This window comes from Mytilus edulis, chromosome 5 (genome assembly GCF_963676685.1).
Source record: "Mytilus edulis chromosome 5, xbMytEdul2.2, whole genome shotgun sequence".
NCBI classification, from domain to species: Eukaryota; Metazoa; Mollusca; class Bivalvia; order Mytilida; family Mytilidae; genus Mytilus; species Mytilus edulis.
This window is the reverse complement of record NC_092348.1, coordinates 3,137,756-3,156,302: the sequence shown is the minus strand read 5'-3', so window position 1 is coordinate 3,156,302 and position 18,547 is coordinate 3,137,756. Positions and strand designations below refer to the sequence as shown.

The window sequence follows — 18,547 nt, the reverse complement described above, 5'->3', positions numbered from 1 at the left end:
AATGTCATCTGTCCCTGTGACATAAAAAAATCTATGTATTTGTTAATTTTTGTGTCATTTTGGTCTCTTGTGGAGAGTTGTCTCATTGGCAATCATACCACATCTTCTTTTTTTTATAAAGCTTCTATTTTCTAAAATGATAAATTGATCTATATCCTTATTGACTTAAAATATCATACATCTAAAAGTTCTAATAGGTTTTGCATGAAAGTTATAACTTACTGTTAACCTAGGTTTATCATAAAACATCTTCATGTAGTTCTTAAATGCTCTATCTTGTTCTTCCTGCGTCATCAGCTTGGGTTTCTTAGCAGCAAATTCACCTTCCCTAATTTTCTGTAGTTCAGAATCTCTCTTTGATAACACAGCAAAAGCTGCTTGTTTTATTTTCTTTTCTCTAGTTACCTCTTCCTCCTCCTCGGGAGTGAGTTTGTCCTCAAAATGATCATATCTACAGAGAAAATAATTAATATGTAATTTTATGTTACCACTCCCTCCTCCTGTGGCGTAAGTTTGTCCTAAAAATTATCATATATAGAGAGAAAATAATCAATATATCGGACTGGTTTGCCAAAACATTAAACAATTTGTAAATTCAATTAAAACAAGAATATACATATTGCTTGCTTAGCATACACCCACTGTTAACTCAAAGTATCCTTCATTTCACAAGGAACCAGTAAACAAATTGTAGATTCAAATTGGGAGGGGGGCATTCAAGTAGACACAAACATATACCACCCCTTAATATACAACATATCATATAGAGGTAACTCCAGTGAATAAATGCACAACCAACAAATACTTTCTAAGAAAGGCATTGTCATGGCAAAAATATATTTTTTTTATTGTCAGTTTTTGTCAATCTAATGGAAATATTCTTTCACTAATACATGTATAATCAATATCTGGATTCTTTAAGGTCCTTCAAGTACTTCTATATAATCCCCAGCTTTCAAATTTCTGGGTTTGACCATTTCTGATGAAGGTAAATTCCTAAAAGCATTTGACATTTGAAATTAATAAAGTTTATAAATATTCAGTTTATAATTTGATACTTACTTGAATGATGAATGTGATTTTTTGATTCTAGTAAAGTCTCTCTTCGACAATGTTTTTAGTTTCAATGCATCAAATGGTAAAGGTTGTTCTTTCTTTGGTTGGGCAAACTTCATAGAAACCATCTTTAATCTGTATCCCTTTGGTAGGTCTAAAAGTAGCAATATTTCTGTATATTTTTTATAGCCCCAGTGACAATGACTGTGAATATAATTGAGACATGAATTCAAAGGTCAACAAGATTGTGTCCCCAGTACACCGATGCCCCATCCGCACTATCATTTTCTGTTTCTCACTTGTTATTGTTCATCTTCTTACCTTCTGGAGAAATAGGTTGTTGGGTTTATTCCTATACAAATACATTTAAGTGCATTTACACAATATCTTGTTCATCAGATCTAGTGGTTTTAATAGAGGCCATGCATTGTAGTATTTGGCAATCATTTGCTTTTTATAATAAAAATAGCAGACCAATCATGAATAATTATTGAGTAATACACCTAATATTACTTCTTTAACTTCTTTACATTAAACTTTGAGAAAATCCATTATTAAGATTCACTTCACTTGAAAAAAGCAAATTTAACAATCCAAACTTACAATGTTGATGAGGGATAAGGTACAAGTGGTTTCCAATGCCGACCAATAAATCTCCCTTCTCACTACAGAACCCTAGACTGTATGGCATGGTCTTCAATTTCAGTAACCTATAAATAGATAAATACAATTATGAGCTTAACGCATGTACATAAATGATGAGCTATTGTCTATGTGATAGATCATTTTACAGACTTGAGACACAATAACAATATTAACCTGATATGGGTTCTTCCTGATACAAATTGAAACATCCATAACAAAAAAGGCTTCAGTCTGAGGACAATATTTACACTATCATCTTGCTCAGTTGATTTTAATACTTTCAGATAGTTACAGTTCCATTCATATCATAAATGGCTTCTTCCTTAAGACACACAACCAGTACCAGGTTAGATGGTTTTCTTCATTAAAGATATGAAAGGTTCAGAACATATCACAAAAGGCTTTAGTCTGAGGTTACAGGGATATTACTAACCTTATTAGTTGATTTTCATCATTCCAGATCCGTATGGTTCCATCCATTCCACCAGAGGCATATAACTTAAGCCTGGGACAACTTGTTAGGCCTGTTATAGAATCATTGTGGTCCTCATCTGGAGAATGGTCAAATCGATCTACAAATAACAATTCAGCTCTGTTAAAAAATGCCTCATCATACAATAATATATTCACCTGAAAATTATACATCTTTAAGTAATGGTTCTGTCAATGATCATAGTCTGTTCAATAGAATGTATTCCCATGTAATTTCAAATCATAACAGGAAAACATCTAAACATTTCTGGATGATTTTTTTCTGTCACAGATTGTCTTTCCATTTTTGATAGCAAATCAATATCATTTCAATTTAATAATCTAGAACACAAAAATACAAATAACGCCAATGTTTCTTTCTTATAAATGTTTATCATTCTTAAAAAAAATGTTTGATTATTTAAAGAATTAATCTTTCAAATCTAAACAGAAAACATAATTACTGAAACAATTACAAAACACATATAATTTAATAGTTAAGCAAAACACATATAATTTAATAGTTAAGCAAAACACATATTACAACAAAAATATACATATATATATCAGAACAGGTTAATTTTCAAAATCAATCATTTTATATATATAGAAGCATTATTTACAAACAGTATGCACTTATTAAAAATAAAATACTTCCGTTTTCCGAAAACATGATTTAACAGTGATAACTAAACTCCTCCACAATCTTGATCATTGTCTGGGTTATATATCCCAATAATATTTTGCTGTGTTCACAATGAAACCATAAAGTGCATAACAACATGATAGAGTAGAACAAATGGAAGCACACTAACAGAAAATTGATGCTGAAGTTAAAATAAATGATGACCAGCTAAGATCTTGACCAGTTCACAATCCTGACGTTTATCACTTGAGGAAATGAACAGGTAGCTTGCCACACTGTTCCTGTCAAAACTTATCTTGCCTAGTAAAAAGTTCTAAATCAATTTTATTCTTGTTTTGGGGGTTTTGAGATTTTTGAGAGCACATGAAAATATACCAACCACAGGCAACACAATTTTCTAAGAATGAAAACATACTGATTTGCTTTGTTCCATTATATTGAGACACTTCAAAATGGTTTAATAAGATTTGATAGAGATTTTATTATAAATTATAAGTATTCATATCATGTTCCTTGCTATGTTAATCATTTAGTTGCATAATTAAATTCCTGCTGTTTTAATGCAAAGTCAGAACTTCCAATGAAAAGATTGGAAACACTCATATAACATATTCCATGCTCCCAAAACAGTGTTATCCAACCTATACCTTAGGCCACATCAATTTCATTTTTAGTTTCTTTTGATTTTATCATTACAAATTGAGTTTGACATAGCATTTCCTCAATTTTAGTCTTTTCTAATAAACTATCAAAAAGCGTCACAATTAAATTTTTAAAAGACAGCTTCTTATTTTTGGTTCAATTTCTGTCAATGTTGTCTCTCTCACTAGAATTCAACAGCAGTTGAAATGTAGTTGTATTTCAGAATTTTCAAAACTGATACAGGAAATAAATTGTATTTTTTACAAAGCTATAAAACCCAAAGAATGAGAAATGAATTTGATGTGGCCTATATAGATACTTACTGTCTTCTTTCTCAGATAGGAGAGTTTCTATAGGATATTAAAGTTAGAAATAAGACATAGAATATTAAAGTTAGAAATAAGACAGAGTCTTTATGTTATACAGAATGGAAATATGATATCTGTATTAATCAAATCTTACCATATGAAAAACATAGTAGTAATCTTAATCCATGAACATTACTAAGCATCTTATATACAATGTTTTTATCCTTTATTTGATTGAAATTTTCACCTTATTCTAAAATTTATTTTGGTTGATTGTAAAACTTATCATTGATACTACCAAATATTCAGATTAAATCATTGATCTTTCTCCTTCATTTTTAAATTAGTCTATTTTTACTGTACATAGCATGATCAATAAATACACTGGTGTTTGCTTGAAATTATATCACTAAGAAAGTAGTGCATGTGTGATTTCCCAGGCTTAAAATCCTACAGTAAATTCTACCTTGTATAATAAAAGGTGCAAATTCACATTGTAACTTAAAATAATTTAAGCAAGCAATATATCTGCCACAAATTACTACCACACAAGTAAAATATAAACTTCTATTTTTGGAACACTTAAGCCACACAAGTCTGATTTTATAAAACAACTTGCTGAAACCGAGTCATCAATATGATAATACTAAATAAAATTTATATATCTACAGAGGTTCAGAAAGAATAAAGGCAGAACACAGAGAAGTAAACATTCAAAGAATAACATTTTGGAAGTAGAATTTTTTTAATGGTTTCTGATAAAAAATGCATGACTATCTATCATACTTTTCCAATGTCATGAATGATCAGTTTAAAATAATTCAATGGTCCAACAAGACTTCTGTTACGTTAGAATTATTTTTTAGTAAAACCATATAAATTTTATACAGCCTTCTAAAGACCTACAATTTCAATGTTCTACAAGTTATTATCCTTTGAATGTTTACGACATATAGAACTTTGAGGTAAAATAAATTTGGCAAGTGCAAAAAGGTAACCTGTTTGATCTTTGGGCATGTTAAAAACTGAAAAGTGGAATAAAATATATTATATTCAATGGACATGTAAATATGTGTAATTAACATATACTGGACCAATTACAAACAAAAACATTCAATTCTCAGTTTTTCTGACAGAACATTACTAGGTCATTAAATATTAGACAGTTCAGACTATGCTTTTGTTTGTATATAATCCAGTATATGTGTATTGCAATGACACGAGGATTAAGTGTATGTGTATATTTTTGTGTAAGGGACCAATAAAAAGTGTAAAACAATTCTTTTGAAAACAAAACAATGCATTCCTGTCATAAAACAAATGTGTAACATTCTTCTGTGGTAAATGCTTGAAAAGTAAAATCTTAAAACAATGTAACACAGTATCATAAGACAGTGTAATTGTTCTTTCTGTCATTATAAGAAAATGTAAAGATTAAAAAAAATCTCCATTATGTTGGGTTTTTTTTAAAAGTCGCAAAAAGATTTTAAAATTTCTCCTGAATATATTGGTTCTAATTAAACAAGGATTTTTCACATGCAATATACAGTTTAACATATTCTAAGAGTGTTCTGGTTATAAATTACACATTAAATCTGCTAATTTTCTGTATACAGATGAATGATGCTAAGTTTTTATTTTTCAAGTAAGTACTCTCCAACATATGCAGACTGGTTTTTAAAAGTCGAATATGAAAGATCTAGAATTATATTGGGAAGATTAGTCAATTCTGCTGACCACTCAAAAGAATGCTTCAATAAAATAAAAATTTGAAAGTTTCTCAAAGCAATTCAGCAAATAATTATTCAGAATATTTACAACAGATAAGGTCATATTTTATTCAACTTTTGAAAACCATGATGAAACAAAGTTAACTCCCCTTTCTGACTTACTATTTATAACCTCAGCGGTTGCTTTTAAATCAGCTTTCCCTTGCTGGTGAGCTAAATTTACATTACAGTATATTTAATTTTAGGTTGGTTCACTATACATTGTATATATATATATATGAGATAATTTTAGAATTGGGGAAAATCATTTAATGCTAACCAACTTCATATGTTATTAAAATACTAAGAAAAAACTTTTAAAATTAAAGAGCGTCAATAATGAAGGGGGTTTGTTTAATATAACCCAGTTTATGGGCTCTTTAATTTCTTGTATAATAATACATGTCCTTGAAAAGGAGTATTTTGCAGAGAAATGTCATTTCAAGGTTTAAGTCAATCATGAAAAGTATTAATATCAATTCTACTAGCTTTAAACATCTATCTAAACTTCTCAATATTATGAAGATGGTTAACAATTGTTACGTTTAATATATGACGCTTTAAATGTTAAATGCATGCAATACAGTGGTAATCATATATGCCCAATATGGATAACATTTTTTGCTAAATTTCATTACTGGCTGTGCTTTTTCTTTTTTTAAACTTGCACACCAAATTTTAAAATTCCAAACAAGTACCCTTTTCTCAATCCACAAAGAAAATTGGAGGACACAAATTTTTTACAAAAAGAATCTTTCCAAATCATACTGGAAGAAGTTTATTTGAAAGTACACTTTCTATTTTCTAAAATGTACTGAATCTCTTGATTTTCTTCCTCAGAAACATGAATTTCTGTCCCTTGGGAAAAGTTACTTTTACTATAACTATAAGACTTACTTCTGTCTTTCAGGTTGTATATAACTATACAGTACGTAGCTGTGGTCTGCTGTTGTAATGCTACACACAGATTGGTCTTCAGCATGGTCATGTGTATAGGGGTCTGAGCACAAAACAGAGGCTCCATTAAGGGAGCTAATGCCTCTTCAGCAAATGGATATAACCTCCAAACTTTAATGAAGTTATCTGTAAAATAAATTCATATTTGCAATGATGCCATAACATTGGGAGGAAAAGAAAATAATTCAAACAGTTTCATTATACTCCTATTTATTTTCGTATTGTTGGAGGTTTAGTTCTCCTTTACAAGATTTTATTCATACTGCTTCAAATAATTCCAATTTTACTTGTTTTATCTTGATGAACAAAGCAGTCTTTCATATTGCAATAAATATAATCACAGTGATGAACATAAATTCATCAGATAAGTTTAAATCATTCAAATTCAAGAAGAACTCTGATCGTTTTATCTTTAAGTTTTTTTACCCTAACTTTTAATAAAACTAAACTTATTTTGCATAGCTTATCTTTTATTTATAATTATATAATTGGTTTGTAAAGGTTACTCCTACAAATTATTCCATAGTTATATAATCTATAATTTTGATTGGTTTGTAAAGGTTACTCCTACAAATAATTCCCTAGTTCAATATTCTCACCCATGCCAGCAGAAATAACCAGATCCTGTTTAGAGTTGGCAATCATACTCAATACACCTTTAGATCCATGAGCCTAAAAGAAAAAAGTAATTAGCTTTTGAATTGAAGGAAGTATGGCATTAATATATATCAATAAGAGGACATGATTTTTCACACTTTCTAAAATGTTATTTGCATAATACCTATCCTGCTATCTTCAAATAAACCAATACTGTGGATGGACCTGTGTCACAAGGTACTTTTTTTCAAATTGAATGGAAAGTGATTAGTGTTACAGGTGCCAAATGATATCAAAATCTTGCAATATCAATACAGATCTGGATACCAGCCATTATGGAACCTAATCGTACAATTATACAGATCTGGATGCCAGCCATTGTGAAACCTGATCGTACAATTAATTAAAAATTCTTACATCAACTTTAAAAGTCACTTTTCCTGTAATCCAATCAAATACACAAATAGATCCATCTTTCCTTCCTCCAAGCAGGAGAGTTTTATTATGACTTTTCTTGGACTTTTTCTTTTCTTTTTCTTCTTCTTCTTCCTCATCCTCATCATCACTAGCATCTTTCTTGATGCTTTTTGTTGCCAGACCGCGTTTAAATGCAGCCCATACATCAGTATCAAAGTCAGGTACATATTCATACACTAGTAAATAGTTACAGGCCTCTGAAAAAATTACATATTAAATACATTAAAAGCAAGTTTAAAACAATATCATAAGTATCATACTCATACAATTGAATAATCGAAGGAAAGCACATTCTTTCTGCCCTTTAAAAATGAAGAGGATCTTACAAAACTTGAAAGTTTCTATTGTGGCGACAGCAGTGGCGGATCCAGTCATTTGAAAAAGGGGGGGTTCCCAACCCAGGACAAAAAGGGGGGGGGCCCTCCCCCTGGATCCGCCACTGGACAGAGAAGTTAACTTTTTTTTACCATTCGCAACTTCATTGTACAGAGTATCGAAAAGTTTTGTTTAAATAGTGAACCATCTACCTTTAAGGAAATTTCAAAATCAATCAAATATACAAAATATTGTTTCATATTTTGACCGTGACCATCATTGAAGATATTGTTGAAATGCACATCTGGTGCAGAAAGATGGATGCCTTTAATGTTTAAAGCTGATGAAATCTTTGTTAATATCAATATTAATATGATGTTAAGAATTGCACATGAGGTGTTCCCACTACCGCTCTCTATGTACAGGACGTCACCGTTGTGGTGACGTTAGCTTTTCAGAGTTCAATACAAGTATCATTGCAAGCAGACGTTCTTATTTACTAACCCTTAATTTGTGTCCGATACAACCACTCTACGATATTGGTGCCGTGACCAGGATGAATCTGAAGCTACGTTCGATACGAGCAGGACATAGAAGTGCAGTTTCCAGACTGATAAAGAAATTTGAAGACGTTCAACAAGAAGAAGATGGAACCGTGGACACGGAGGATTTGTCAAACATATTATATATTTGTTTAGGGGCCAGCTGAAGGACGCCTCCGGTTGCGGGAATTTCTCGCTACATTGAAGACCTGTTGGTGACCCTCTGCTGTTGTTTTTTTTTTTTATTTGGGCGGGTTGTTGTCTCTTTGACACATTCCCCATTTCCATTCTCAATTTTATATTGGATAGTCTGAAACGGAAGCAAGAAATATTACGCAAGTTAGATGAGGACATAGTACAGGAACTGGACGACGGAGATATTGAAACAGAGATCGTTGAAGCAAATGAGTATGTATTTAACTTAGAAGGTAAAATTCGTCAAGTCAACAAATTTATCTTAGTCAAAACTACATCGTTGAATACACAGGCAGAAAGTTTTACTCCACGCATAGAAACTACCCAACCACAGCATATTTCATGCTAGTACAAATCTGCCCGATTCATGTCAAGATTTAGTCTGCATGGTAGATTCCTGTTACTATATTCAGGGATCTCCATGTATGAAAATTTAACGATGGAGGAACTTTTACCATGATAAAACCCAAGTTTACAGTGTGGTTTGATCTAAAGTATTTCATCCTTCCATTTCTATGTAAGGAATGGTAAACAGACTGATTGCTGTTTCTATGTACGGAATGGTAAACAGACTGATTGCTGTTTCTATGTAAGGAATGGTAAACAGACTGATTGCTGTTTCTATCTAAGGAATGGTAAACAGACTGATTGCTGTTTCTATGTAAGGAATGGTAAACAGACTGATTGCTGTTTCTATGTAAGGAATGGTAAACAGACTGATTGCTGTTTCTATGTAAGGAATGGTAAACAGACTGATTGCTGTTTCTATGTAAGGAATGGTAAACAGACTGATTGCTGTTTCAGGATCATCATATTGAGACATGCTCTACAGCCAAAACAAAACAGCTCTCAAACTTATGAAGATAAAACTTTGTACTAACCTTTTGGATTCTGACATTTCCATGTGTTTATAATTCTACAAGGATTTGTATCTGTTTTACTCTTTATAATGTCTCCATTGTTTGTTACAACAAACAAATCATCTGTAAAATATATATGTAAATCATATTCAATAATTCTTTTTGATACTTAATAATAACATATTATTGTGGTGTTTTTTTTTATGTCAAATACATTAGATGTTTTTCATAATAAAATTACATTTTCTCGCGTTTCAAGAATAGCGGGAAACATTTGTATTAATAATGCGTAAGAATTTTCTAATTTAGTCACATGAAAAATTTTCATGTGCGAAAAAATATTTTGAAAGCCTTCACTTTTTACCAAACAGTCAAAGTGTCAAGTTTTCTAGCTGTCTGGGTTATGGGCAATATGAATATATTGTTTTGTTTTATCTAACCCTATGGTTTATGGGAAAGAAGTTAATGTAATACTTGTATATATATATATATATACCAAGAATGGTATCATCAGCTCTCTTGAAAGAATACAGTACAACATGATTAAATTTAAAGGCAAGATCACCAATTCTTCTACGAAGTATAAAAATTCAGTTTCTTATTCTGGAACATGGCCTATCATAAGGTCTTTTTCTTTGAATGAATTTTGAACTTGTGAAATCTGAAATCTTATTTAGTCTTTTTAAAGTTCTTTATAATTTGTCAATTCTATGGGAGATTCAGATACCTTGAAAACTGTATGTTGACTTCTAGATGCCTATTTTGATTTAATTTCTACAAATACAGTTTTGTAAATATTTTTTCTTATTGATGTTTTTCTATTTATAGTTTTTTGAACGAATTGCCCAGTTGACCTGGTGTCATTTGAGGAAAAAATGTTATAAAACATTGGGACATGAAGATATTTGCTTTGTGACATTTATTTATTAAGATAAGGATAATTCATTAATTGGATGATTATTAATTTCATCTACAGGCACAGTACAGGCAATATACCGTACCATCTACAGGCACAGTACAGGCAATATACCGTACCATCTACAGGCACAGTACAGGCAATATACCGTACCATCTACAGGCACAGTACAGGCAATATACCGTACCATATTCTATAGAATAGGCAGCATCCACTACTCCAACTTTAGAGTCCAGTAACAAAGTAGTAATGACATCTCCAGTAGGTGGCGACACAATCCTAATACTGCAGTCATGGCTGACTATTACAGATCTGACGGGATGAAAGGGATGGGATGTGTGTTTGATCCCCACCACCCTTTGTCTGAAATAAATAAAAACATAAACAAAATATAAATCTGTATGACAAGACATGCATAGAATCAATACCATGTGACACACTAACATGTATACCATCAGACAAAATAAATGTAAGATGTGAAATTTGACAATATTATTCTCCTTCACTGAAAAAGTGGCAAAGAATTTAGTGATACTGTATCTCTTAAAGTCTTATCCTTCAAACCCTTTCTACAATGTAAAAATAAGTAAAGCAACATTTCATCAATAAAGTGGGTCTCATTGGGGTCTAAGCGTGACACGGGATTGCTGATTTTCTGTAAGCATGACACATGAAAGTCAAATTATTGTGTCGTGAAAACGGGAAATGAGGTCTAGCGGGACCGGGGAAATGACAAAAAAATGAGAATTACTTACGTATATAGTGTAAGCGTGATACAGGAATCTGACAAAACAATAATCGGGATCCGGGAATCGGAACCCCCCAATGAGACCCCCAATAAACAACATGAGTTAATCAGTTATTGATGAAGAAACACTGTTAATTAAATTCAATGTTAACTAATATTAATGTTGGTTTGTAGGGTCACTCCAATTCCAGTATCATGTTTTAAGAGTACAACTTTCTTACAATATTTCCAAACATAGATATCAGACAGACTGTCACTCTGTTTTCATACTCTCTATTAGAGTGAATGTTATACAGATTGTTGCATTCATCAGACCTTTGGTATTTATGTGAAAATATTTTGTACTTTTCCTAGAGAAATGGTCTTTCAGTTTTACTCACCCTATAGCAGTGTGTATGTTAAATAGATGTTTTACTCGACCTATGGCAGTGTGTATGTTAAATAGATGTTTTACTCACCCTATAGCAGTGTGTATGTTAAATAGATGTTGTATTTTCCACATATCTACATGTGTCCCAGACCAGGTTAGAAACTTATCATAGTTCAGTTCTGTAGCCATACCCTCCGGTGTCTCATCCACCTTGGCTCTGAGGACAAAGAAATCAATCATTATTTATCATAATTTCCTTCATACTATTTCTATTTCTTCATAAAACTTTTTTTTTTTAAATCATTATTCATATAAATTATTTTCCTGCAGAGCTAAGACCTTCTTTTTTTTCAAATTCTAATACTGTGGTCATATAATTATTCATGGGATACCAAATTTTAATACTGTGGTCATATAATTATTCATGGGATACCAATATTTTTTCCGTGGATTTCATGGTCACCTGAGAACCATGAATTTTACTGTCAAACAAATTACAAATTTTCAATAAGAATGTACATGTATGCAAACTTTGGAAAAACCAGAAAATCTAATATAAAATTTCCTGAATCCATGAAAAAATGGTACTGAGGAAAATAAATGAATCCACATTATTGTACTTATAGTTGTTTTACTTTCGTGTTTTATGATTTAAACTTGTGCATGTGAATCTTTGAATCAGAGCTGTCATTCATAAGTGGAAATCTTAATATCATTTTTTTATAGATTTATTACTGAAAATTATAAATTACCTGTCCATTTCATCACAGGAATCTAAGTTCCAGACACGTACAGTCTTATCTTTACTGGAAGACATGATTGCAGGGCCTTCTGGGTAAACTGCTAATGATGTGACTGACTGAGTATGACCTACAAATACCATCTGTAGAAACCATTCTTTACTGTCCCATACTTTTACTGTAACAAATAAAAGACTTTGTATAACATTAACAGATTCTTCACCAGAGAAATATCTAATTTTCATGTGTTTAATACGGTATTTTTTTAGTATATTGTCGTTGAGGTTAGTTAAGTATTTCCCTAATAGGGTATAAATAAATTTCAGTTTCTGTTGCAATTTCAGAATTTACAGTATTTTAAAAATGTGTGTTTTTTACTTGGATTATTGGATTTAAGAATACAATAATTCTTCAAGAGTTTGATAGATCTAAAAAAAACAAACATGTTTAACCTGTCGCATTTTTTCACCTGTCTGAAGAGTCAGGAGCCTCTGGCCTTTGTTAGTCTTGTATGATTTTAGTTTCTTGTGTATATTTCGTAGTTTAGTATGATGTCCATTTTCACTGAACTAGTATACATTTTTGTTTATGGGCCAGTTGAAGCACACCTTAGGGTGCAGGAGTTTCTTGCTGCATTGAAAACCCATTGGTGGCCTTCGGCTGTTGTCTGCTCTTTGGTGGGTTTGTTGTCTCTTTGACACATTCCGTATTTCCATTCTCAATTTAAGAGTAAAATAAACTTACTTGACCCATCAATAGCAGCTGTTATGAGATATTTTAGAGGATTGAAGTATGTTAAAGCTGATATTTCTCTTTCATGAAGGTGGAGTCTATGATCAACTTCTTTACCTTCAAACACATTAAATATCTGAAAAGAAAATAAAAGTTTTATAGGTTTAATAATTAATAAGTAGTAATTAAGGTATAACAGTTCTGTAGTTAAAGAGTTGTTGCTGTTAAGTGGTAATTTGGCAGTCACAAATGCTATTTTACTGACAATGCGTAGCTATCTTATTGACATAGATATAGTCCATATATCCTTTTATTCATATGATATACATATTTAGCCTAGGTACTAAAAACAAATGTAAGGTGGGAGACTTATTGAAGTTTTTGAGTAAAAAGTTAATAAATTTCATATGAGACTATATTATTGAAACCCTATTTAGTGTTATATTAATTTCAAAGAATACAATGCAAGTAATGGGTCGTGCAAATAATTATTTTCGTCTTACTGGTGAGCTAGTTATTACAGCTTTTTTTATATGCTTATATTACGTTGAATAAAAGAAATGAGTATAGCTGACGTCCAAGCAATGAGATTCTTGTTGTGTATATTGATATTCTATACTCTAGGGAAAATTACTTACCACAACACTATTAACATATGAGACATAACACTTCTGTGCTCTACTGGCAAATAACTTACCACAACACTATTAACATACGAGACATAACACTTCTGTGCTCTACTGGCAAATAACTTACCACAACACTATAAACATACACTTACCACAACACTCTTAACATACGAGACATAACACTTCTGTGCTCTACTGGCAAATAACTTACCACAACACTTTTAACATATGAGACATAACACTTCTGTGCTCTACTGGCAAATAACTCACCACAGCACTATTAACATACGAGACATAACACTTCTGTGCTCTACTGGCAAATAACTTACCACAACACTATTAACATACGAGACATAACATTTCTGTGCTCTACTGGCAAATAACTTACCACAACACTCTTAACATACGAGACATAACACTTCTGTGCTCTACTGGCAAAAAATTTACCACAACACTTTTAACATATGAGACATAACACTTCTGTGCTCTACTGGCAAATAACTTACCACAACACTATTAACATATGAGACATAACACTTCCGTGCTCTACTGGCAAATAACTTACCACAACACTATTAACATACGAGACATAACACTTCTGTGCTCTAGGGATAATAACTTACCACAACACTATTAACATACGAGACATAACACTTCTGTGCTCTACTGGCTGTTTCTTCAAGTATCATATGTTTGAAGGGAATATATTTTCTAGTTTCTTTGTCTTCTTTAAATCTTGTCTTAGTCATTTTCCTCGGTATAAGATGTCTGGCTCCATACCTGAATGCCCAACTCTAAAATAACAAATCAATACAATTAAAATTTCCAGTTTAACAAAAAAAAAATTATTCAAATACAATACCGAGGTATCACAGCACTGAAACTTAAACCTGAGTTATTGAACAATTTTCTTCACATATTGAGCTGACAGGTTTTCGTTTTTATTTTTTATTGGTTCTGAAAATGACTAGATTCTGGTTCAGAATATAAATGGAAAAAGAAAAGTAGATAAAACTTATACTTATTATAATTTAATAGTTACCACACAAAATCCTGGACTAAATGTCATTATCTCCCCTGTGCTGTTGTTGTAGGTGGCTAAATCTATCTTAGAGGGAACTCTGGCTTGTGAAATAATCTCAAACTCATCATTCATCAACTGAAAAATAAAATATAAATGTCATTATCTCCCCTGTATTAAAAAAAAATGTAAATGAAAACTTGTTGTGATGTAAGGAGTATAAACTGTGTAAAAACATATTGTCCATGTTTGTGTTTTTTTTAGACGTTTAATCAATTCTTGTACTACAGAATAAACACTTACAAATAGTTCATCTTCTCCTTTCTTCCATCCAACAAACTGTTTCGTCTCTCTACAGTACATTATGTTATCCATTGGTTCCTCTGGAGCAAACATACTCTTTTCTGGTTTACGACGTCCATCCTCTAAAAACATCTCTACCACTTTACCATCAGTAGTCAAGTACTCCTATAAAGGAAGAATAAATAGTTTTATATTAAATAGCATTTTTAATGATATTGTACCACTGATATCTATGATAAAGATATAATCAGTGTGAAATGTAAGCGTATATTTTGGAAAATGTTACTAAATTATTATGGTATGAAATATAAAGTTTAATTATTATGCCAGTTTTCTCCACAGTATTTTCAAGTAGCACCTTGGGATATCAAAATAGTTATGGCACTATTTCTCTGAAATTATAATGTATTATTTAATAGTGACTTTTAATAAAACTTTAAATTGAAATTGAACTGAATTGGTATGAAAATTCAATAAGTTCATAGAGAGAATAATTTGATGAATCATGAAACTTATAATGTAAACATCAAACATAGTAGTTCATATCAAAAGAAATGTAATTCACAGCAATTATTTTGGTGTAACTTACATTTTGGTAGTTTGGCAATTTAATTTTTCATAGATAGGAAGATGTGGTATGAGTGCCAATGAGACAACTCTCCATCCAAGTCACAATTTATAAAAGTAAACCATTGTAGGTCAATACCGCCTTCAACACGGAGCCTAGGCTCACACCGAACAGCAAGCTATAAAGGGCCCCAAAAATTACTTGTGTAAAACCATTCAAAAGGGAAAACCAATGGTCTAATCTATATGTTTTGTACTACACATGTACATGTATTATTGAAATGTTTACCGGTAATGGTCTTATTTGTCACACATTAATAGTTCCAGTAAAGAAGATGATAAGTGAGTATGTCAAAGTTAGTTTTCTTACATTACAAAAGATATTTGAAATGCAAAAGCTGGACTATGTTTTAATTTATTCCCTTTAATAGCTAAAAAGCTAAAAAAAAAAATGGTGGTCTGATATGGAAAAGTTGGGAGATACAGTTGTAATTCACACCTACTAATAATGAATTATCCTACACTTTGTACCTATGCTTTAAACATACTTTTCTTTCTTTTATGAAGATGACACATTTCAATTTTGTCTGGTGATTAATTTTTCTATGGTGGTGCATTCCATGTGAAATATTGACTTGTTTGATATCTGATTCCACAGCAGCTTGTGTTGCCTTACGAATGGTGTTACGTAAAAGTTTCCAGTAATTAACAGCCTTTTGTTTCTCCTCTGTTCTGGCTCGTTCTCTGAGGAGGAGGATGTTCTTGCTGAGGTTTCCTTCACTCTCAACCTCTTCAGAGAAGTTGTTAATGAAACGAGTTAAAGAGGATGTCATGTTGGCCTGTTGTACTTTAACCTGTAAGATATAAATGAGATTGTTAAGTATATGTATAATAAAGATGATTCAATGATAAAAGCTAAAGATTTCATTCTGAAGTCTCTTTCAACTCTTCATAGGGCTGTTCTTTCTTCAAAATATAATATTAAAAATGTTCAACATGTGCATGTAACACTGGCAAGTAATTAAAGGAACATTTTAAGTTATAAAAAAAATCTATTTTTTTAATATGATATAGGTAGCTAGTATAGATAAGTATCACTATCTAATAGAAATTATTGATCAAAGTTATTAATGATAGGACAGAGAGACAGAGATTACAATACAGGGAAGAGTTTGTAAACAATTCTATCAGTGCTATAGTAACAAATAAGGAAAATTTATATTTGTATGGCCATAATGATGAAATAAAATGCATATATATACTTTAATAAAAACCCAACTGATATAGGGTTTACTTCGTTTACTTAAGTACACCCAACACATATACATGGCCATACTAGATTAACCCTAACCCATACCAATCTCTCAACATAAACTGAACCATAAGCCTTAATAAATTAAAGGGCTACATTGTGTTAATTTTGGTAATACCCAATAAGAAGTGTGAGACATCAACATGATGAACATTACAGCTAATACACCTTATCGCTATTTGTCCGCCATTACTGGACATCACACAGGTTCCAGTCAAATTTTGACATCATATATATATTTCAACTTGAAAAATGGTGAACCAACACCTGAAGGGGTTATCGTGCGGTTGGGTAATAGCGGGTGGATACCACGCGGTATTCACAGTTGTCTTTCACTATAAAAGCAAATAAACGTAATTAAAGACAACAACACCCATCAATTACCGCATGGTGATTAATTTATTGTGGTCGACATGTTTCGCCAACAAGCGTGGCGTCTTCAGGACAATATTATACATGAAATCAAACAGTGAAGTACAAATTTTGCGGTTGTGCGGTTTGCCTTAACAATAGAGGTTGTTATGACGACGTTATAGATATAAATAGAAAGTGAAAGTGAAAGTAAAATAAGAATCTAGTATAGTTCAAAGAGAAAGTTAGTCAATAAAGTTATTAACGATGTGGTTATCTCCTATTCTTGCACGTCTGTGTAGTGGTCCTCATAGAAGTTTCTAGTGGTAATAATGTAGAAATGATGGAAGTAGCTCATAAAATGTCAGTTCATCTCCAAATTGGACAACACCCCATTGGCCATCCCGTACCAATTCAACTGGCTTCGCTCCGAGGGAGGTCATATATATATATATAATACAAAATATCTGATGCCACAATGGAAAAATGATTGTTGTATGATGTCAAAAAGTTCAAGCATGCCAAATTCTCAGGTCAGCCAGGAATAGCGATAAGGTGTATACCTAAAACCCGTGTTTTGTTCCATTTCCCAATCTTTTGTAAAACATCATAAAGGAGCAGGGTTTTCTTTATTTATATGGTTACTTATTATATAGTTGATTTACAGTATAGGACTCCTAAGGTTCTTTTTCACTAGTCTAGTAATCTAATTTTTTCTATTACAGTTGTGTCTGTGTCTTCTGTTTTTCTTAAAATAGGGCAATATGGTTCATTTTAGGGTTCAACTATGGCTATGGTTATGTTAGATGATGTTCTAGGCTAGGATTAGGTTTGAGGGATAGGGTTAGTTTTAGAGTAACTGAGCCTTTTTTCATAAATTACAAGTCATATGCGTGTCAAAACTAAAAGAATGGTAAATATTGTGGTCCTTCTTTTAAATAAAAAAATTAATTTAATGCTCTTCAATCTTCCATTTATTATGCACACAAACTGTACCAAAACATAAGAGTATTTCAATTAGTTTCTTTTACAAAAGACCTACTGTTTAGAATGTTAATCAATGAAACATTGTTGCATGTGTAAAGACTTCAGTGAAACCTAATTTGGTGAAAGTGTAAAAATGTTGTTTATCCGCCATTTTATCACTAAGGACGAATTCTCGTTGTAGTCTCGTACAAGGCGAGAAATACTATCTGAAAAATAGTATAAAAACCGCTAAGATATGTAACATAACAATGACCCATAATACAACATTTGTTAAAACTTGCGACTTTAACACAGTGCTATATTAATCTCACCTAAAAGTGCTACAATTAAAAATATTTTTTATCTTAATAAGAATTGCTTTGTTTTTTGTTTTTTTTAACGGTTCATTTTA

At 31.6% G+C, this 18,547-nt stretch overlaps 1 protein-coding gene across 7 annotated transcripts in view; it reads right to left on the bottom strand.

The window, feature by feature from the left end:
* The window catches only part of LOC139522770 (WD repeat-containing protein 97-like), a 32,135-nt gene extending 13,804 nt beyond the window's left edge, over positions 1-18,331 (bottom strand). For 2 of the 7 annotated variants that reach the window (XM_071316276.1, XM_071316277.1), the window contains exons 1-19: positions 18,212-18,331; positions 16,055-16,360; positions 14,940-15,104; positions 14,658-14,774; positions 14,239-14,409; positions 12,999-13,122; positions 12,267-12,432; positions 11,603-11,731; positions 10,584-10,759; positions 9,502-9,603; positions 7,509-7,765; positions 7,094-7,166; positions 6,435-6,620; positions 5,661-5,711; positions 3,784-3,810; positions 2,135-2,273; positions 1,660-1,766; positions 1,063-1,210; positions 223-451 (exon numbers count right to left, since the gene is read on the bottom strand). In XM_071316276.1, the coding sequence (XP_071172377.1) occupies positions 223-451; positions 1,063-1,210; positions 1,660-1,766; positions 2,135-2,273; positions 3,784-3,810; positions 5,661-5,711; positions 6,435-6,620; positions 7,094-7,166; positions 7,509-7,765; positions 9,502-9,603; positions 10,584-10,759; positions 11,603-11,731; positions 12,267-12,432; positions 12,999-13,122; positions 14,239-14,409; positions 14,658-14,774; positions 14,940-15,104; positions 16,055-16,339 (2,652 nt within the window). In that variant the 5' untranslated portion in view covers positions 16,340-16,360; positions 18,212-18,331. Of the gene's footprint in view, positions 1-222; positions 452-1,062; positions 1,211-1,659; positions 1,767-2,134; positions 2,274-3,783; positions 3,811-4,766; positions 4,794-5,660; positions 5,712-6,434; positions 6,621-7,093; positions 7,167-7,508; positions 7,766-9,501; positions 9,604-10,583; positions 10,760-11,602; positions 11,732-12,266; positions 12,433-12,998; positions 13,123-14,238; positions 14,410-14,657; positions 14,775-14,939; positions 15,105-16,054; positions 16,361-18,211 lie in introns of all 7 variants that reach the window. The other 5 variants (XM_071316279.1, XM_071316281.1, XM_071316278.1 and 2 more) reach the window with 4 other exon arrangements.
* Positions 18,332-18,547: the final 216 nt, after the last annotated feature.